General features: G+C 44.0%; 1 protein-coding gene across 1 annotated transcript in view; it reads left to right on the plus strand.

Annotated features, from left to right (window-relative positions):
- Positions 1-1,022: 1,022 nt before the first annotated feature.
- The window catches only part of MINDY4B (MINDY family member 4B), a 40,719-nt gene continuing 19,696 nt past the window's right edge, over positions 1,023-22,045 (plus strand). Inside the window, exons 1-7 of the mRNA XM_052645500.1 lie at positions 1,023-1,129; positions 1,648-1,675; positions 3,330-3,497; positions 13,951-14,070; positions 14,791-14,882; positions 17,352-17,517; positions 18,563-18,628. Of these exons, the coding sequence (XP_052501460.1) occupies positions 1,023-1,129; positions 1,648-1,675; positions 3,330-3,497; positions 13,951-14,070; positions 14,791-14,882; positions 17,352-17,517; positions 18,563-18,628 (747 nt within the window). The remainder of the gene's footprint in view (positions 1,130-1,647; positions 1,676-3,329; positions 3,498-13,950; positions 14,071-14,790; positions 14,883-17,351; positions 17,518-18,562; positions 18,629-22,045) is intronic.

Here is a 22,045-nt window from a genome sequence, read left to right on the forward strand (position 1 = left end):
TGCCATAAAGGTGGTGTCATCTGCATATCTGAGGTTATTGCTATTTCTCCCAATAATCTTGATTCCAGTTTGTGCTTCATCCAGCCTGGCATTTTGCGTGATGTACATTGCATATAAGTTAAATAAACAACATACAGCCTTAACAGGCTCTTTTCCCAATTTGGAAACAGTACACTGTTCCAATCTGGTTCTAACTATTGCTTCTTGACCTGCATACACATTTCTCAGGAGGCAGGTCTGGTATTTCCATCTCTTGAAGAATTTTCCACAGTTTGTTATGATCCACACAGTCAAAGGCTTTGGTGTAGTCAATAAAGCTAGGTACCATAGCCTAACAAGTTAGGTACATAAAATTAACCGTCACAACCAACAACATTCTTCATTATGCCAGTTATTAAAGCTACAATTCATTCAGCTAACAGGAAGAGACATACTTTTAAATTTATCCCAGAAAGAAATCAAACCAGTCCTTCTTCAAATTGTGTAAGGTTTCTGTGTGCTAAAATCCATATCAAGTTGGCCTTGATACGGCCAGTTTCTTCCTCAGCCAACACTTTACCCAATAGTAGTTGATACTGTTTTTCAATATCATCATGATGGCTTTTAGTCTCTTTGACTACACATTTTCAAGGAGGCAACACAGCATAAGATGCTATCACATTCCACTAACATGATATCTCTCATCAATTAAATTATCCCAGTTGCTTTGATACAGATAAGTAATTGCAGTTCTTTTGTTTATAAATCTGCGTCTTGGATTAAACATTCATGGCATCCATACAGTGAAGAAAAACAGAGAAGTATTCCACCCCTAATGAAAGTTTAATCATGATCTGATAGCAAGGTCTTACAAAAAGCCCAGAGCTGCAACTGCGTGGCATGATCTCCTCATTGGTCAAAAGGTAGGGACTGCACATACGTCACCTGGGCATCTTTGCCAGCCAACTCTTTTCACTGCCAGTCCGCTCTCTCTCCCATTTGAACAACTTCCTTCTTCCAATTCTTTACACTATCTAATAGTTATGGAGCCCTCAGATGAGCCACAAAACTCCCAAGGGCTGGATTTAGAGGAGATAACTAGAAAGATTTTATTTCTTGACAAATGGAGGGAAATCTTCAGTTGTCACCGGTAAGATGTTCTCATTTTCTCAATCCTCTAGAACCAGAGGGATTTCTTTTTTTTAATTTTATATATTTATTTTTGGTCTTTTGGGGGTCTTCTTTGGTACACTGGCTACTCTCTTATTGTGGTGCGCAGGCTTCTGATTGCAGTGACTTCACTTGTTGCAGAACATGGGCTGTATGGCTCCTGGGCTTCAGAGCAGAGGCTCAACAGTTTTGGAGCACAGCTCCAAGGCATGTGGGATCTTCCTGGCTCAGGGATGGAACCCCTGTCTCCTGCATTGGCAGGTGGATTCTTTACCACTGAGCCACCAGGGAAGCCCCCCTAGAACCAGGGGGATTTTACGTGGCTAAACAACCAGCTTTTATGCTCGCTATGTGAGAAGTCTCCATTACAGACTTACATTTAAAATGCTTCAGGTATAACTGTTTGCAGAAAAAGCATCCCAAGCAAAGTGGAGGTTTGAGGGAATAAGGGTTGAATAGACTGAGTAATTTTCTTGATGTTTTCTCTTTCATTTATAGGTTGGGAACCAATAATACAACTTCTCAGGTAATTACTTTTCTCAAAGCCAGAGTGTTTTCCTCTAGTTGCTTCTTCAAACAATCACATTAACAGCATAATCTCCATTTCTTCTGTGCATGTAATGTCACTCGGGCACTTGGCATTTACTGTGTGAAAACACAAAACTGGAAACCCTGTTGGAGATCTTTTCTTGTGCTTTCTTTTTTCATAAAAATCTCTTCTTACTTTTACTAGCTACTTTGCCCATATGGTTATTATTTTCAAAAATAAAAATCATATGAGAATCTAGAGTTCCTACACTTGTGAAATAGCACTAGATTCTGACTTCCAAGTGCTTCAGTGATCCTGAAGAAAAGTAGTTCTGAAAATAGTTATCATATTGATTCAGCTCCTGAAAAATTGTTTTCCTTCACCATCTTCAAATAAGGAAAAGATGACTGAATTCAGCTGTTAAAAGGTATTTTAAAATCTGTTATACAATATAAGATGAAAGATGTTTTCCTCTCCTGTTACCTGAAAAGGTTAGAAGGTAACAGGCTTTGTATTTCAGATATTAATTCAATCACTGAACAATCTCTGCACAAAATATTAAGGTGATTTTCCTGGCATTAATGTATAATACAGTCAAACAACTGAATTATTAATATTTTAACTATAGCACTGAAGCACCTTGCTCCAAGTAACATATGATCATAAACCTTATTATTTCTGCTGAAACTCTCTTAGCCAGTCTACATTACAGTCAGAGAGAGAATACTTCTATTTCAGTCCTAGAAGTATTAAATGGAGCTAGATATCATTTGGGGGAATAGAATAGTCAAAAGATAAAACAATCTTTGCAAGGAAAAAAATAAATAAATGTTGAGTTAAGCTTTCCACAAGGTGGGGGAAACCCCCTGCTACAAATGTAAAGATTTTCCATATGATTTACAAAATGCATCTTATCCCATTAGCAGTCTATGACTGGGATGCTGTGTTTCTGAGATAAAGTATCTTAGCCTCTAGGAATCCAGAAAACAAGGAAGGCAGTTTCCTTCATGTTTCAGCTACCAATTGGTCAGACATGTTTCATGACATTAGGATAGAAGTCTAAACCAAATGGAAGAAGAACTGATGCTATCTTATATTTAAATGCTGTAAGAATCAGTTAAGAAAAGTAAAAATGGATTTTTTTTTCTTAAAGATAGGGAGTGGTTTTTTTAAGGAAGAAAATCATTGCACTCACTTGCTAGGGATCAGGAATCTGAGAGACGAATTAAAAGAAGGTAACCTGACTTTGTTTACTGGCCAGTTAACAATATAATGAGAAATACTTAGTATAGACTAGAGAGATTCATTCTTGTTTATAAAATGTTGTCTCCTCAAAATAAGAGACAGTAACATTTACAACTGTCTATAAACATAACTTCAAGTCAAGGTCTTGAAAGCATTAATTATGTTTCCATAGTTACACTTAACCTCATCGAGTCACATAAAACTTGGGAGAACCCCTTTGACACAGACACTGGGATTTTTCTGCCTCTTTTATATCTATTTATGATCATTTTCAGACATCTCTAAAAGGGAGACAACATTTTATGAACACTGATATTTCAGGGAGAAAGAGAAAAGAAGGAAAGCAAAGTAAAAGGTCATCACCAGCTGTTTGCTTTGTTTTTGGTGGTGGTGGCATTTTACACAGAATCATGAAGGTGACCGTGTATCTGCTGGTGAAACTGAAGATGGAACAGGAAGGCCTCAGCCAAAAGGACAAGGACATTTGCCATCAAGTAGCCTTTGTTCTGTTCCCAAACCCTCTATCATCTCTTCAAAATCGGGCGGCTTTCCTGTCTCCCTAGCAATGGCCACGGTAAGTATAGCTTGTCAATTAAACATGAGACGAAACGTAATCTTCCCCAAACAACAAGGCTGGGGGAATCTAATCGGCTGTCATGTGAGAGTATTATGGAAGATAAGACGACGGACAGTTGTTATTGCTAAAGGAGAATATAATGAACATGACTTATGCATGGTATTTTTCAAGGACACTGGTGATGTTACAGTCTTTCCTTCCCAAACTCTGAGAGTCTCTCTTTATTGACTGCCTCAATATGACAGCTAAATGTGAAGGCATGAAGGTGTTAAACTCAAATAATTGACCATATGAGGTAGGATGGGGTAGATGATAAAGACGACAAAGGTGGAAAAACGAGGTAGATGTGGGAGACAGGACCCCTGTGCTGTGTGGACAGGAGGAAGATGGGGACCCTTCCCCGGCTCAGTCCTGCAGCAAGCACACAATCCCAAGGAGGAAACACTTTCTGGGGTGCCAACTAATAGCCAGATTTGAAGCGAACCTAAAAGTTTGAGAATCCAAGTGGATCTGGAAGCTGCTGTTACCAGGGACCATTTGCTCCATTCAGACCTTGACCAAGGTGGGGGCGAGGGGCTGAGGCAGAGACCCAGCCACAGCTCCTTGTGTGGGCTGGGGGCAATGTCTTGGCAAGTGGCCAAAGAACCAGCTGTTATGGTAATGAGGCATGGTTGGGACCTGGGGAAGCAAAGCTAGGGATAGAGGAAAGGAAAAAAAGCACCAGTGAGGCTGAGCGATCCTTCCAACAGGATTGTCCTCCAATATCGCCCTTTCAATCACAGTGAACATCAGGGATCATTTCTCCACATTCAGCCCATCCCCTCAGACTATATTCTAGAGACCTAGGCAGAGGCCTCTCCTTGAGGCCCTAAGAACAAAAGTAGGAAGAGGTGCTTTCTTCCTGAGGACACGCTGCCCTGCACCTGGATGTACTCTGAGAACACACCCAGGACCAGCCTGACCGTCCAGGCAAAGACCAGCAAGGCTGCAGTCAGGCCACCATGGACAGAAAGTTCCGCAGTCTGTGCCCCACAGGCAGGATCCCTGCTGGGAGGACGGGGTGGGGGCCGGATCCCTTTATGGGGGAACCTCACAGTCTCCACCTGCCTTGTGAGCCCCCAGAGGCCAAGCTGGCCCTTACTGCAGTATTTCCAACCTCAACATAACCCATAACTGTTCCTCAGACTCCCAGATGGGACATCATCACACACAGACTATAGCCCCCATGTTCTTCACCTTCACGCACATCCTCACAGGCTTCACGGAGCAACTCTCTCCACTGCCGGAGTTGTGGTACAAACGTGCTGGGAGGCACACATGCTCTTTTCCATCATCACAGACCTTTCTGCCTCAACCCACCTTCCCCCTTATGCTCGAATGCCGGATGCCCCAGGCAGACAGGCTGGCAGGGCCCTCAGAGATGCGGTACTTGGCTCATTGGTGGCCCAGTCCCTGGAAGGTGCTTTAACTTGTATCTCAGGCATCTAGCTCATCACTCTCCTTTTGAATAATTAAGACAGGTAGTGTCATCCTGTTAGAGTCTCCAGCCTCCAAGGTTATTCTGCCTACGATGTGCTATAGGAACAGTAGTTAGGGCAACTGAAGTCATCCCTCAGTATCCTGGGGGATGGGCTTCAGGCACCCCCAGAAGAAACCAACCTCCACCACACTCAAGTCCCCTATATAAAACTGCCTAGTACCATCGGTCCCCCAGTATCCTCAGAGACAGAGGGCTGAGTGTATCTGTATTTTACTGTACAAGGTCTTTAATGAACAGTCTTTGCTGTTGTTCAATCACTCAGTCATGTCCAACTCTGTGACCCCATGAACTGCAGCACGCCAGGCTTCCCTGTCCTTCACCATCACCTTGCTCAAACTCATGTCCATTGAGTCGGTGATGCCATCCAATCATCTTGTTGTTTGTCGTCTCTTTCTCCTCCTGCCTTCAATCTTTCCCAGCATCAGGGTCTTTTCCAATGAGGCAGTTCTTCACATCAGGTGGCCAAAGTATTGGAGCTTCAGCTTCTGTGTTAGTCCTTCCAATGAATATTCAGGGTTGATTTCCTTTAGGACTGACTGATTTGATCTTGCTGTTCAAGGGACTCTCAAGAGTCTTCTCCAACATCACAGTTCAAAAGCATCAATTCTTTGGCACTCAGCCTCCTTCTGTATGGATGGTCCAACTCTCACAAGCATACATGACTACCGGAAAAACCATAGCTTTGACTAGATAGACCTTTGTTAGCAAAGTAACATCTCTGCTTTTTTTTTTTTCTGCCTAGGTTTGTCATAGCTTTTCTTCCAAGGAGCAAGCATCTTTTAATTTCAATCTTTAATAAACAAGTATTACTAGCCACCAATGAATTTCTATGGAGAAGGTCATTTTACAATTTACACATATCAGGAAACAGGAAATAGACTATCTTTTATATGCAAAACAGAGAAAACTATGATTCTATACTAGTACTGTATTTGCCTGCAAATGCACACAGAATTTTCCAGAAGATTTCCTAAAATGTGACAGTAGTGGCAGGGGGGAGGCGGGGGTGGAGGGACAAAAGACTTAGGGCAGGGAGAAGTCTCAGCATAGTTTTTTGTGCTCTCTGGATTTTGAATCATGTGCGTGGACAATCTATTTTTTAAAACACCATTATAGGACTTCTCTGGAGGTCCAGTGGTTAGGACTCTGCACTTCCAAGGTGGGGCATGTGTGTTCCATCCCTGATCAGGGAACTGAGATCCCACATGCTGTGTGGCACAGTGCACTGTCCCTCCCACCCAAAAAAACAAAAACTGCATTTTTAAAAATGCCTTTATGCATTTTAAAAACAGGAAAAAAAAAAAAAAAAGAGGCAGTCACCAATGTTTCCAAAGTCTTCTAGTTGCTCTCTATACTGTGGAGGCCAGTGAGCCTGGGTCTGAATTCTCCCACTTGTCTACAAACACAGACATGATGCAATTGGAGACCTCCTCAGTGACTTTTCCAAGATAATTCTCTCCCTTTGAAAGAGGCTTGGAGACAAAAGAATCAGACTTGATGGAGTGTTAAGGAAGTCCCAGAAGAAGAGAGAATTGATTTTTCTTCAAAAAAGCTGAATTTGGACCAATTCCAATTATCAGGACCAAATGATAGTGTGTCCTTTAAACAGCAGCAGCATTAATTAAACACACCCTGGGATTTCAAGATGATGAGCCTTGGGACTCTGAATACGCATGTCCAGGAGTCAGTGTAGAAGCTTGATCAGACCAGTTGTAAAGGACGTTTCGGCAGTGTAGCCGCCTGGCAAATTTTCAGAGTGATTGGATCCTCATTCTCACATGAGAGCGCCTTTTGTCAGCATCCTGCTACTCTCGCTGTCCTCCTCCACTTGGAATTGGGATGCATGGGACTTCCTGACTGGAACATGCTTTTTGCTGGGAATCTGTTGAAAAAGTAAGGAGCAGGCAATGCACAGAAGGCCCCTTCACTGTCACTAATTCTCCTGTTTCTTGCTTTTTGCTGCCCTATATCCAGTTCCACAGCCTTCTCCCTTCCCCAGCCTCACATCTTACAGTGTGTGTGGTGTAATGAATGGCCGGCCAGGCTGGCGACCCAGGAGAGATCCTCGGAGAAGGTGAGAGTCCTCCTCAGGGCTCATCCCCTCCCCCCATCTCAACCCTCCCTCCCCCCTCCCCCCTACTGCTGCTGATCTTCCCACCAGCAGCAGGTTCCATCCTCCTCCAGAGCCAATCCTTCTGCAGAACCCAGCCTGGAACACATTCTTCTTGCTTCTTTTATCAGCAGCCAATAAACAAAACTAGGGGTTTGCCTAGTGGTTATTTGGAATGCCACCCAGCAGGATCATCTAAAAAATGTAATATGGGAGATCAAAATATTCTGGGGGAGACCCAGACGAGTGAAGCTCTAACAGAGGATAACAGGCAATGGGTTGGCTTTGGGTTACCAGAGCCTGGTGACTCCAGCATGTTGTTATTATTCAGTTGCCCAGTCATGTCACACTCTTTGCAACCTCATGGATTGCAGTACACCAGGCTGCCCTGTTCCTCACCATCTCCCAAAGTTTGCCCAAGGTCACGTCCATTGCATTGGTGATGCCATCTAGCCATCTCATCCTCTGACGCCCTCTTCTTCTACCCTCAATCCTTTCCAGCATCAGGGACTTTTCCAATGTGTCTGTTCACATCAGATGACCAAAATACTGGAGCTTCAGCTTCAGCATCAATCCTTCCAATGAGTATTCAGGGCTGACTTCCCTTAAGATTGACTGGTTTGATCTCTTTTCTGTCCAGGTGACTTTCAAGAGTCTTCTCCAGCACCACAGTTCGAGGGCATCAATTCTTCATTGCTCTGCCTTCTTCATGGTCCAGCTCTCACAACTGTATGTGGCCACTGGAAAGACCATAGCCTTGCCTATACGGACCTTTATCGACAGCGGTCTGGCTGACCTTCGTCAGCACAGGTCTAATAGATGGTCTAGAGCAGATGTTTATTTAATTAATTAATTCACTGCCTCTGGACAATCTCCAAGAGAAGCATCTCAGTACAGGAGAGTGGATATCATCCGTGTGCCCCTTCAGACACTTGTTCTAACCGCTTGCCACTCTGTTTCCTGCCCTGGAGACTGAGCTGTACTCACTTCATCAACAGGGCTCCCTCCTCTGACTTCCTGTCGAGTTTGAACAATGGGAGCCCTGGAGGGAGGGATGGGAATGAAGTCAGGTTGAGCAAGCTGGCAGAATCCCTCTCCTTTGAAGGCAGTGCTCCCCCAGGACTCTTCTCTTCCTTCCCCACCTCCAGGTCTAGGAGACATTCTCATTCTTGGTAGCTCTGGCACTCTACATTAGCCCTTGTGGTTTCCCCACATGCAGCCATCATCTTTGTAAACAGTCCCTGAATTAAACTTTCCTCAAGTCGATTATCCTGACTTGAGTGCCATCTGTTTCCTGCTAGGACCCTGAGTGGTGCCAGCTGAAAGGTTTGCATTTGAGACCTGGCAGTACCATTTACTAGCTATGTGACCTTGGGCATGCCACTTCACTGTTTTGGGCCCCAAGTTCTTTAACTGTAAAATGAAAGGGCCAAATCAGATTTTTATTCAACAAATACTTCTTGCAAGCCTACTGTGTACCAGGTACTGCACCAGATGTTGAGAAACGGACAGTGAACATGACCAGGTCTAGAGATTACCACTCTACTTGGGGGGCTGATTTAGAAATGTCTTAGGACTCACTAGTTCTACATTCCCTGATTCTACAATGGTCCAGCAATTTCTAAAGCAGGAAAGGATTCAGGGAAGGAGCTTCAGAGAGAATTATTCTACTTCAAGTTGTGAAGGATGGTGATGTGGCTGAGCAATGGATAGAGACAGGTGGTCACAGGGAAACTCTAAGCCCAGGGAGAAGGGACAAGGCAGTCAGGGTAAGGAAATGAATCTGTTGGGAAGAATGATCTGTGGGTGCGTGCGTGTGTGTGTGTGTGTGCGTGCGTGCGTGTGTGTGTGTGTGAGAGAGAGAGAGAGAAAAATAATGATCATTATCCTTATTATCATCACAGCAATCAGGAAAGAGAGGTAACTATTCCTGGAAAACTAACAAAGTAAAGAGAGAAAAACTACAAACCCCACTGGACTGTGTTAAACAGTAACACTCATTACAGTCATTTATTAGGACAATTTACCATTTGTGTCTAGTTACAAGGCAGCATAAAATATATGTATTGTTTACTGTGTGTCAGGTTAATCTTGTTATAAATTATATTGATATGAAAGTCAGTGTTGGGGGGGATAAACTGGGAGAATGACATATACATACTACTATATATAAAATATATATAATATAAAGATACTCTGGGTCAGGAAGATCCCCTGGAGAAGGAAATGGTCTTTCCTTCTCCAGTATTTTTGGAGAAATATTTCCAGTATTTTTGCCTGGAGAATTCCACAGATAGAGGATCCTGGCAGTCCCCAGTCCATGGGGTTGAAAAGACTCGGACACAACTGAGCGACTATCACTCATATATAAAATAGATGTCTAATAAGGGTCTATTGTGGGTTGCCCTGGTAGCTCAAATGGTAAAAGAATTTGTCTGCAATGCAAGAGACCCGGGTTCGATCCCTGGGTTGGGAGGATCCCCTGGAGAAGGGAATGGCAACCCCTTCCAGTATTCTTGCCTGGGAACTCCTAAGGACAGAGAAGCCTGGTGGGCTACAGTCCACAGTGTCGCAGAGAGTCAGACATGACTGAATGACTAACACACACACATAGACACACACACGGGGCCTATTGCATAGCACAGGGAACTCTTCTCAATACTCTGTAATGACATATGGAAAAAGAATCTAAAAAAAGAGTAGATATATGCATGTGGATAACTGATTCACTTTTTTGTACACCCGAAACACAACATTGTAAATCAACTATACCCCAATAAAAAAAAAAATTTTAAGTCAGTGTTACATAAGTAAGGTGGGTCATCTTCATTGCCATGCTGGCCAGTGGGGGCTGCTCCAAGGGGCCTGTAGCCCCTCTGCTCTAGGCCTCCCCAAGATGCATCTGGATGGCAATGCTCCCTAAGTTGGAAGGGGCAGCTGGCAACATAAACAGGAGTTTGATTTGGCTTACTGAATTTTTCAGTTGAATTTGAATTCTAAGCTTTCCTAGTTCTGACGGTCTCAGTCTGTCACATTACCCACGGTTTCTCCTCCCTTACTCCTGCCAGTCTCTGGTCTTTTTCCATCTGGGCCGAAACTTCCTTCCATGCAGCATAAGACGTTCCAGCATAGACAGACTGTGTTTTCACAGAGGTAATAACAGCACTTATGGTTCCCAGAGTCCTTTCCATACATCTTCTCTTGTAGTGGGATAGTTTTCCATTTTAGGGATAGAGGCTGAGCCAGGGGTTATCCCCATTTCAGAAGAAGCAAAGAGAGTCTTAGGTTTGGCAATCGGTCAGCAAGGAGCGGAGCAGGGGCTTCTCAATCCTGGAGTCAGGAGTGAGCCATTTTCCTTCTGTGCTATGCAGTCTTGATGTCAGAGAAACACTTTCCATCCATGTGCAGTCCTCTGCCCAGGAGTTGGTGGCCCTTTTTGGTTAGAGTGCACACCAATTCTGTCTTCCAAGAGCAGCCTTTGTGTCGTCTGCTCCCTCCCCTTGACAGACACGGGACACATCATTTTCCCTCAAGGGCAGTTTTGGGTTCTTACTCACTCTGAAACGTATCTGCCTCTTTTTCTCTGTCGTTGTTCAGTCGCTAGGTCGTGTCTGATCCTTTGCGACACCATAGACTGCAGCATGCCAGGCTTCCTTATCTGTCACCATCTCCTGGAGTTTGCCCAAGTTCATGCCCATGGTATTGGTGATGCCATCCAACCATCTCATTCTCTGTGGTCCCCTTCTTCCCCTGCCTTCAATCTTTCCCAGCATCAGGGTCTTTTCCAGTGAGTTAGCTCTTCATATCAGGTGGCCAAAGTATTGGAGCTTCAGCTTCAGCATCAGTCCTTTGAATGAATATTCAGGGTTGATTTCCTTTAGGATTGACTGGTTTGATCTTTCTGTCCAAGGGACTCTCTTGGTACATACAGCCTTTGATGGCCTTGCTGTACTCCTTTTTCTCTGTCGAGACAATCTTTTCTTGCAAAGGTAGGAGCGGGGTGGCCAGGAAATAAACTCCAGCCACAGGTGGCACTAGTGGTAAAGAATCTGCCTGCCAATGCAGGAGATGCAAGAGACATGGGTTCGATCCTTGCATCTGGAAGATCCCCTGGAGAAGGAAATGGCAATCCACTCCAGTATTCCTGCCTGGAGAATCCCTTGGACAGAGGAATTTGGTGGGCTACAGTCCATGGGATCACAAAGAGTTGGACACAGATGAAGCGACTTAACATGCACAGATGCGTGGAAGCAGACCCTGGTCAGACGTTGAGAAGACTGTTCCAGATGCACGCTTCTCCTGCAGGTGTCCTTGGAAACCATCAGGGTTTGCTCTGCGCACTGAGAAGAGGTACTCTGGCTCTGGATCAGTTGTGCTCCATGTTCCATTCGTCCACACTCTTCAGCTAGCTCCAAATGCCTGAGCGTGCTGCTCAAAACACTCCAGAATCAGATTCAAGGTACTTTCCAGTCTGAGCTTCCACTGACTTTCTGCCCCATGACCCTGGAACACACACACACACAATGTTCTAGTCTCACTGACTGCTCACTGTCTCCAGATACCTTGGTACCAGGTATGTGCATTTGTAGGTCTTCCTCTCTGTCCCACCTCCCCTCCTTTACAAGTGACAGGCCATTGTGTGGTCTGTTGCAGAGTGTGGGACGTGTCCCTGAGCTGGAGTACGGGGTGTTTGGGCCTGCGGCATCAAGTGACTTTGAATAACGTGGTTGCGTCATGGAGATTCAGGCCCCTCTTCACTCTGGCAGGCCAGGGAGAAGACCAGTTAAGGGGCAGGACATGTTCACGTCTTCCTTTGTAGCTCAATCGGTAAAGAATCCACCTGCAGTGGAGGAGACTGGGTTTGATTCCTGGGTCAGGAAGTGGCAACACACTCCAGTATTCTTGCCTGGTAAATTCCATGGACAGAAGAGCCTGCTGGGCTATAGTCCATGAGGTCACAAGAGTCGGGCATGACTTAGCTATTAAACCACCACCACCATCTCCCTTTTTAATTAAAAAGACTGCAGGGTTCAGTCAGAGACTTCATAGAGAATGGTTTCTAGCATGATTCAATAAGATCATTTTATTTCTATTATATATTTATATATTTACTTTTGGTCACTGTTCTGTATAGTTTTTTATTTTTAATTGGATTATAATTGCTTTATAATGTTGTATTAGTTTCTGTTGTACAACAACATAAGTCAGCTCTATGTGTATATATACCCCTCTTCCTTGAGCCTTCCTCCCAGCCTCCCCCCATCCCACTTCTCTAGGTCATCGTGGAACACTGGGCTGAGTTCCCTGTGCTATATAGCAGCTTCCCATTAGCTATTTTACACATGGTAGTATATATATGTCAGTGCCAGTCTCTCAATTCGTCCCTCCCTCTCCTTCCGCTACTGTGTTCCCAAGTCCATTTTCTATGTCTGCGCTTCTATCCTGCCCTGCAAATAGGTTCATCAGTACCATTCTTCTAGGTTTTGTATATATATGCATTAACATATGGTGTTTGCTTTTCTCTATTTTTTATTATGGCAAGTGACTTTGATTCCCCATTAAGGACATGGTGTAAAGGGTCCTTTTAAATATTTAAGTAAACATTTTAAATGTTTTCTAAATTACCAAAGAGTGGCCCAAGCTAATGAGTGACATGAATTCAACAATGATCAGTACCTAACAATCACAGCAGTCATAAGGAAGGCGCATACAGGATTGAAGCTGGGAGGCGGCTCAGTCCTGTTAGACCGGGTGTGCATCCTAGCTCGGCGGCTTCTGGCTGGGTGATCTTCTGCAAATACCTTCCTGTAAAAGGAGGATAATTATAAAATGGTCATTTTATAATGGTCAATTTAAATGGTTAATTATAAAATGGGACCTTTCTCAAAGAATTAAATTAACATAATGAACGCAAAGCCCTTAGCCCAGTCCTGGTGCACAGAAAATGCTCAATAAATACTGGATGCCATTTGCCAGCCTCGTTCAAATGCCACCTCTTCCACGAAGCTTTCACTGACTGCTTCAGTCAGAAGTCTTCTTCACTCCTGGCAGTTTGTCTAATGGAACGTCACACATTTTTTATTGGACGTGGTTGCAAAGTTAGACTCTTTACGCATCTATACCCCACATAGGACCTAACACATACTAAAAGATTCTTGCATCTCTGGTTATAAAGGCATTCCCTTTTTGTCATATGTTTGGTTTACAAAGGCTTGTATCAAGCTTTCTGGGATTTTCTAAAAGGCTCTCTCCAATCTCAACATGCTGCAGAGTACCCAGAAAAGAATATAAAGATTCTAGGGCAAGAACAAAGGCTGCTTGGTGAATACCATTTACACCACTATCACACTCAGGTTACAATCATAGAGGCCTGCCTATTCCCTTTTCCCGGAGCAAGAGAGAAAGACCCAAAGGCAGGAGAGGTAGAGGTTCCAGAGTCATGGCTGGAGGGACAAGAGGCATGAAAACAGAACAGCAGTCTTATCATGGATGGTAAGAGCGAACAGGGAAGATGGCTGGCAATGGAAGGTGAGACAGACACAGGGACAAAACTCAGATGGGGACAACAGGTGCAGAGTTGACACTCTGGGCCTTCAGGATAAAGTGTCCTAAGTGAACCTGATGCAAACCTTCTGCAAAGGGCTGGACAATCACGCTCAGAGGCACAGAGTAATATGCTAACCTGACTTTAGGAAAGGGACAGGCCCACCTCCGTGATTTCACCACCTGGCTTAGGGCTGTTTGCTAAAGGCCGTGTCTAGGAAGAATACACTTTGAACCATTTGTTCCCCTTTTTCCAGAAACTGCGCCAGACTCTCTTTGGAAATACCATCCCGGTCTTCAGCTCCGACTGGACAAAGGCTTATTTCCAGTTTCATGAGCCTTTTTCTGACCTGGCTTTCACATTGCAAGTGGGAAAGGTAAGCGCAGGTGATCTCTTTTTTAATCCTATGCTCCCTGTGTTTCCTTCCATCCTCCTCCATATAAATGCATGTTTTCATTATAATCAAATGTAGAAACATGTTTATAATTTAAAATGTAAATTTAAATGATAACAGACTTGGTGTGTTGAAAATTCTAAGACGCTATCAAGGATGTACTAAAGTCTCAAACTCCTCCCTACCCTCTTGCAAATTCTGCTTTTCCTAGCTCTTCTTTCAAAGTCCTAAGCATCACTAAGAATTTAGAGGTAGAGAGATCTAGGAATTTCTGACTTGTTTTAAAACCTCAATAATTCATATCATTGATCGTTAGCCACACAGAATTTCAAGAGCTAGCCGACTAGTTCCTTACTTCCTGCAAATCTCGAAGCTGAATGTGAGACAGGAGCACAGTGAAGGTGGGACAGAGGAAGACAGACAGCCTGGGGTGCTGGCTATAATGCTCCACAGAGAAGCAAGTCACTGCAGGTTCTAGTCTGGCTACGGCACCCAGCCATACTCCATGGAGAGGTGTGGCATTGTAGAGTGCAGTGTCCTCTTGCTAAGCCTAGGGATGCTGTGCATCAAGAGGGAAAAGGCTGCCAAGAAGAATAAATGATGACATCCGTTTCCAAGAGTTCATTTTTATAATGTGGTCCCTAAGTGTTCCAATACCACTGTAAAGCCCTGCTCCTCACTATTCATCCACTCCCATTTCAGGGAGGTGTCCGAAGCATTCAGATGGCTGTACAAGGATCCATCATTAAATACCTGCTGTTTACAAGGAAGGGAAAAGACGGTAACTTCCTCAGGTAAGAGGCCTATAATAAGGACTCGAAAAGAATTAACCATTTTATGAAAAACTTTATGGGCTAAACAATCACCAGGGAAAATCCCCTGGGGTGCTTCAGGAAGGAGACTTGACTCAGAATGCAAAAAGTGGGGACTTACCTGGCAGTCCAGTGGTTAAGACTTTGCCTTCCAGTGCAGGGGATACGGGTTTGATCCCTGGAGAGAGAGCTAAGATCCCACATGCCTCACAGTCAGAAAACCAGAACATAAAACAGAGGCAATATTGTAACAAATTCAATAAAGTCTTTTTAAAAACAGTCCATATTAAAAAGAATCTTAAAAAATAAAAAAAGACAGAAATAGCCTTCGTTCTCCCAGAGGGGCTGGATTTCACAACTGGGGAGGGCTCTCCCAGAATCCCCCTCAATGTTCAGCTGCAGGAATAATGCTGACAGTTTTTATGCTCCACCGCAGACCACCCTGACAGGTAAAATGAAGCACCAGGTCTCCAGGTGGGCTCAACTGACAACATTTGATGGGAAGCCCCAACCTAACAATTCCAGAGAGAGAACAAAAGGGGCGATGAAAAGCCTCATAAATAGAGAATTCACCCTCCCATTTAATCAGGCTGACAATGCACAGTGTTTGGTGGCTGTCTATTTGTTTTAAAGTCAGTTCAAATTATTTTGTTCTTAGATGCTAACAAGCCCCTATCATGTGCAAGGCTATATGATTGCTATTAGGAGAAACAGAAATAATTAAAAGGCACCTACCTACCCTCGAGCAAGATAAGTTATCACCCAAAACAGGAACTGAATATCTCATCTATCCTAAGAACATGAATTGCCAGGTTCCTTAGAAGTAGAGCCAAAGATGGAAATTCTTTATGCAGATGATTTATTAAGGGAATGAATGTCCTCAGAAGAAACCCGTAAGAGAGCAGAGTAAAACAGGCTCAGGAAGGAAGAGAAGTGGAGGAAGCAGGTGGTTGCCAGTGATGGCTAGGCTCCGCCTGAGCCATCGGAGCTCTCAGCGGTGGGGGTCAGAGGGGGGAACTGCACCATTTTCAGATAAGGAAGTGGGGCCTTTTCACCCCTCACCCCCGCTTAGGCATCTACTATGTACGCTCCTATGGGAAGGTGGCACAACTCCTAGTCACTACCAGGGAAGATGGCTCCAGGTCTTCAGAAAGTTCAGAACTATAAGTCACTAGCAGGAATACCCAAAGCAATGGCAGGATGTATCCACCAACTGAGTAAAAGAGATCCCAAGCAGTCTAGATGAAACACATACATTTGCTATACAAATAGAAAGCATTTAGCACAGTACCTGGTATTAAGTCAATGGTAATGAATAACTGCTAGTATCCACCATTTCCACGAAGCCTTCTTGAATGTTCCCAGGCACAAGTTCTCTCTCCTTCCTCTGTAGTTTCCCAGCACTTTGTTTTATTCTCATTCTACTTTGCACTGGGGTTTTGGAGTATGAGGCTCTTGTTACTCATTTCGGTATCATCATAGAGCTAGGTGGATTTTATAAATCATGGCTGAGTTCATTCACTAACCTCTGTCATGTGTTTCTTCATTAGGACCACAGCTGTCAATGTTAAATATTTAGAAAATGAGCATAGCACAGGTCTCTGATGTAAAGATTGGCTCTCATTTCCAGGGAAGTCGGACCCATTGGGATTATTTGACAGGGCTAATGGTTGAGGATAATCTAGTGGTTAAGTCAGGAGGCACACTGCCTGCATTCAAGTCACTGCCCTACTGCTGTAAAGGCCGAAGACTAGGGGCAGACTCCTCGACCTCCCTGTCTTCCCTTCCTCACCTCTAAAATAGGAGAAATAATAGTGTCCACCTCACAGCTTGTTGAAAGGATTGAATGAGGTGATATGCGTTAGGTGCTTAGGACAATGCTGGACCCAGAGAGTGCCAGATGAGAGTAAATTACAAGTCACTAAGGGCAACCTGAAGGTGGCCTCAAATGACATGTAGGATGTGATCAGGCAGAAAGCACAGACAGGACATGCATTTTAAAGGCAGTGCATGAGAAAAAGCATAGAGGTGGAATGCAGAAACAACATCCAGGGGACCGGTCCATCTGGGGCAGAGGGTTTGCAAAATGGAAGTCTGGGAGATAAACCTGGGAGGACTGTTCGGGGTTGCACTTTGGAAGGGCCTGTGTTATGGGGTTAGAGAGTTTGGATGGAGCCTGACTAGAGTTCAGGAGCAAGGACAGTGTGGGGATTCGGTGGGGACCGTCATGCACAGGGTGGAGAACCAAGAGGAACAGTGTGCTGGGATGAGGATGCCCGCTCCGTGGGGGCGGAGAAGACGAGACCCCCCTCGACATTCTCAGAGTGCAGGCTGATGAAGGAATCAGACAGAGCCATCCTGTACTCAGAAGCGTTCCTGAAAGTGGAGGCCCAGGCCCTCGGCTAGGTGGTGTTCTTTGCCACGTGTTCCTCCCCTCCTTCTGTGTTGAAGCTTGTGCAGGATAAGCAAGCTCGATCAGGACCACACGCTGGCGGCGGTACTCGCAGGCATCCTGTGGGCTGCAGGAGCAGCTCAGAAGGCCACCATCTGCCTCATTACTGAGGACACTTATGTTGCCCCAACTCCTGGCTACTCTGGGGACGGTTTCTCTGAACGGGTGAGTGTGCTCCTGCCCGTCCTGCCAGGTAAAGGTGATGGAGCCTAGGTGAGTACTAGACTTACTGTGGCAGTGGAGTTGGAAGCCCACTGCTGCTCTGGGGTGGACCTCTACAGTGTAAGCATCTGATGTGACCAAAGAGGCAAGGATCAAGGCCCTGAGGAACCCAAGCAGCCAAGACAGAGATGCTTGCTGTGAATTTCTCCTTCCAAAATTTACCATGATCAAGAATATTCCAGGGCCTCCCTGGTGGTCCGGTGGTTAAGACTTCACCTTCCAATGCAGGAGGTGTGGGTTCAATCCCTACTCCGGGAGCTAAGATTCCCACATGCCTTAAAGAACCAAAACATAATAGTATCACAACAAATTCAATAAAGACTTTAAAAACAGTCCACATCAAAAGAAACAAAAAAGTATATTCCATACCTAACAGAAAAGAAGCAGATTCACAGAACACAAAGAACAAAGCAGTGATTATCAGTGGAAAGGGAAGGACGGAGAGGCAACATAGGGTTTGGGAGTTAAGAGATGAAGACTATTATGTATAAAATAAGCTACAGAATATATTATACAATATGAGGAATATAGTCAATATTTTATAATAACTATAAATGAAATATTGCCATTAAAAATTGTGAATTGCTAGACAGTACATTTGTAATTTATATAATACCATGTATTAACTATAACAAAAACATTTTTAAAAAGAAAATCTCATGCCTGAAATTATCATAAACTACACTTTCATAACTAATCTTTTAAACCTGGCTAACTTCTACCTATTAGGGAAAAGATGTGTTTATGATTTTCCTTCTCAAGATACCATATTGGTTTAAAACTGAGGAATGCAAACTTGAGACCAGCGGCCACCCAATTTTACCATGTATGTTTTACATGACCTTGGGTAAGATAACATGTCAGTTTTTAGCACTGTGATTTTGCAATGAAACAAAGAACTCCCTTGAGGTAATAACAGTGAGCTGACATCTTCTAGATGTGACTTTCATCTTCCTTTTCATTTTTATCTTCTATTTCTGACTTATAGCTCCAGCTGTTTGAACTTTCAGACAAAGAAGCCACTGAGAAATTCATCTATGATCATTTACAATGTGTAAGTGTTTAAGTATTGAGGTAATTCCTTTATGTTGAACTGATCTTACAGGAATTTTCTTCCTTTTATAAGTATATTTCTAATGATGCTTGTTAAGAAAACCAGGTCATTTTGAGGACTAAGAGAGGGCGGAATGAGAGAAAGAGAAGCCTGTCTCTCCCTCCCCACAATCTAGAGAGAGGCCAGATCACACACAGGCCTGCTCACAAATGCCTCTTTCTCCTTGGCTAATCAAACCCAAAGAATAATACTATAGAGGGCATATACAGCAAGATGGCTTTTATGGGAAGAAAAAATTTTACAGGAGTCTTGCCTCCTCTGAGGGATAAAACATAAAAATGGTAGTCTAAATTGCCAAAATGACCATTCACATTGGCTCAGAAAAATGACTTTCCATCTGAAAAAAGTGCCCCCCCCACCTCTTCTAGCAGCCCCTTCTACACAGTGCTCTCCCCTGCAATGAGTCTTCTCCACCCCCTGGGTAGGCATGACACAAAGTAGGAGACAGCGATGGCTGAAAATGGAAGGTGCTTTTGTAAGATTCCTCTGCGGAGAAAGAAAGGATAGTTGGTTTTCCAAAGAATCAGAACCTTACAATGTAGCAGGGTAACTATAAATCCATGTGTATGTGGCTTGTATGGAAAGGGGAAATGTGATTCATGAAACTCAAGAGCTCCATGCCTTTCAAAGGTCACAGTGATGGAAAACTTCAGCATGAGTTCTCAAACACACACTAGCAATAGATTCTTGGGTAAACTAGTCACCCCAGACCTACCTCCTCCATCAGCTCTTGAGTCCATGTGGTAGGCAGAACAGTCTCCTGAAAGATGTCTATACTCTACCACCTGGAACCCATGACTGCTTCATTACATGGTAAAGGGGAATTAAGGTTGCTAATCAGCTAACTTTAAAATAGGGAGATTATCCTGGATTACATGGGTAGGTCCAGTGTAATTACAAGGGACCTTATATGTGGATGAGGAAGGCAGAAGAGAGGGGAAGAGTGGTGTCATATGAAAAGAGTATCACCCCTGTTGCTGCTTTGAAACTGGAGGCCATGAACCGAGGAATGTGGACAGGCTGCTGCAAGCTGGAAAGGGCAGGAAACGACTCTCCTCCAGAACCTCCAGAGGGAATGCAGGGCTGAAGACAATTTTTTTTTCCTTCACTTGGGTATAGTTGTTTGGGGCTTCCCACGTGGTGCAGTAGTAAAGTACACTCCTGCCAATGCAGGAGATATGGGTGCTATCCTTGGGTCAGAAGATTCACTGGAGGAGGAAATGGCAACCCACTCCAGTATTCTTCTCTGGAAAATCCCATGGGCATGGGATCCTGCAGGCTACATGTCCATGGGGTCGCAAAGAGTCGGACATGACTGAGCACACACACGCACACACATAGTTGCTTTACAATGTTGTGTTAGTTTCTACTAGAGCTGCTGCTATCTCAGTTTTAGACCAGTAAATCCCATTTCAGACTTCTGACCTCCAGAACTATAAGATAATAAAATAAATCTGTATTATTTAAGCTACAAATTTATGGTAATTTGTTCCAATAGCAATATGAAAGCAATCAAAGCTGTGTGATAGATTTTAAATTATCTGACGTGAAATGTTAGGCTAGAAGCCTGCTTAGGGACTCTCTGTTGCAGAGGGAGATGTCTAAGGGGCCACACAGAGAGGAACCATGTAAGAAATTACTTTCCAGGCCAAGAGAGGGAAACCCTTCCCTCTCTACCTTCCACCTCCTCAACTCAGCCCTGGGAGAGTCTGATTCAATAAGAAGGACTTTCACATCTGCAATGGTTTCTTAAGTGTAGCCAGAGCTGACAATTGGAAAATCAGAGCTAGAGCTATAGGTAGGATATCCCTTCAAAGGCTAAGGGTTGAGCTGGAATAAGTAATAAACAGAAGTGAAATCAGACTGCACAGCACAGGTGGGTTCTGCACAAGAGCTACCCGTGTCAAGCAGACTCAAGCTGATCATTACCGTAGCTATGCTGGGGAAGGGCCAGCGCCATTTCCTGAGTGAGGAGGGATCTTGCTGCATAGATACCCCTCTCAAGGGCACTCCCAGACCAGGGGCTGCCTGTGTGACCAGCCTCCATCCAGACCTTCATCCAATGTCATTACTATCAAAAAACAACAGTTCTGGAGGTCGGCCGAGGTGTGGGAGATTGGGACTGACACATATACACCACTGATACTATGTACAAAATGGACAATGAATGAGGACATACTGTATAGCCCAGGGAATTCTACTCAATGCTCTTTGGTGATCTGAATGGCAAAGAAATCCAAAAGGGAGGGGATATATGTATATATATGGCTGATTCCTTTTGCTGTACACTAGAAACTTAATACAACCTTGTAAAGCAACTATACACCAAATAAAAATTAATTTAAAAAAACATTAAAAAAAAAATCTCTGTGCCTATCTTGAGGCAGGGATCACAACTGAAGAACTGAGGGCTACATGTGCAAGCAGGCCTACTATTATTATGGGTTGACTTCCATCACCCCCCTAAAAAAATGTGTGTGCCCCAGCAGCTGCGAATGTATTCTTACTTGGCTAGAGGGTCTTCGGAGATGTCATCAAGTTAACATCAGGTCATGCTGGATGAGGGTGGGCCTCAATCCAATGACTTCTGTCTTTATAAGAAAAGAGAAATTTGGTCGTAAACACTGACACATGCAGGGAAAACACCATGCAATAATGGAGACTAGAGTGATAGATCTCCCAAACCAAGGATGCTGAGGACTGCCAGCAGCCACAAGAAGCTAGGAAGATACCAGGAAGGTTCCTTCTCTTGGGCCTTCAGAGAGAGCATGGCCCTCCTCTGACACCTTGATTTCAGACTTCTAGCTTCCAGACGTGAAAGAATAAACTTCTGTTGTTTCAAGCCTTTCAAAGAATAAACTTGTGCTGAATTTCTGGCCACTTGTAGGGCAGTTGTAGGAAACTCATACATCTACCACATAGGATGGGCAGTGTCAGTTCACCTGGCGTTGTATTTTTAAAACCTTGAGTCAGTGAACTTCAAAAAGAATCAGAAAATTTCATGTCAAAACCTAAAGGTTTAGCTCCTTCTGGCCAAATCAGAAAATCTGGCTGCACTAGACGTATATTCTATCTAGCATGCCCTCCGTTAGTTGATATGGGGAGCAGTGACTCCCATTAAACAAGTCGTGATAGACTGAATGATGTTACCTAACTGGTCAAAAGGAACTGCAGATGAGATAAAACTCATAGTCTCAGATGGAAGATGATTCTGAATTTCTCTGGTGGGTCTGATTAATCATAATGGTTTTAAAACAGAAAGAGGATGGCAGGAGAGTCAGAAAAAAAGGATGTAATAAGAGAAGCAGAAGAGAAGCTATGCAATGTGGGGTCACGAGCCGAGGAATTCAGACCACT

This window comes from Budorcas taxicolor, chromosome 1 (assembly GCF_023091745.1).
Source record: "Budorcas taxicolor isolate Tak-1 chromosome 1, Takin1.1, whole genome shotgun sequence".
Lineage (NCBI taxonomy): Eukaryota > Metazoa > Chordata > Mammalia > Artiodactyla > Bovidae > Budorcas > Budorcas taxicolor.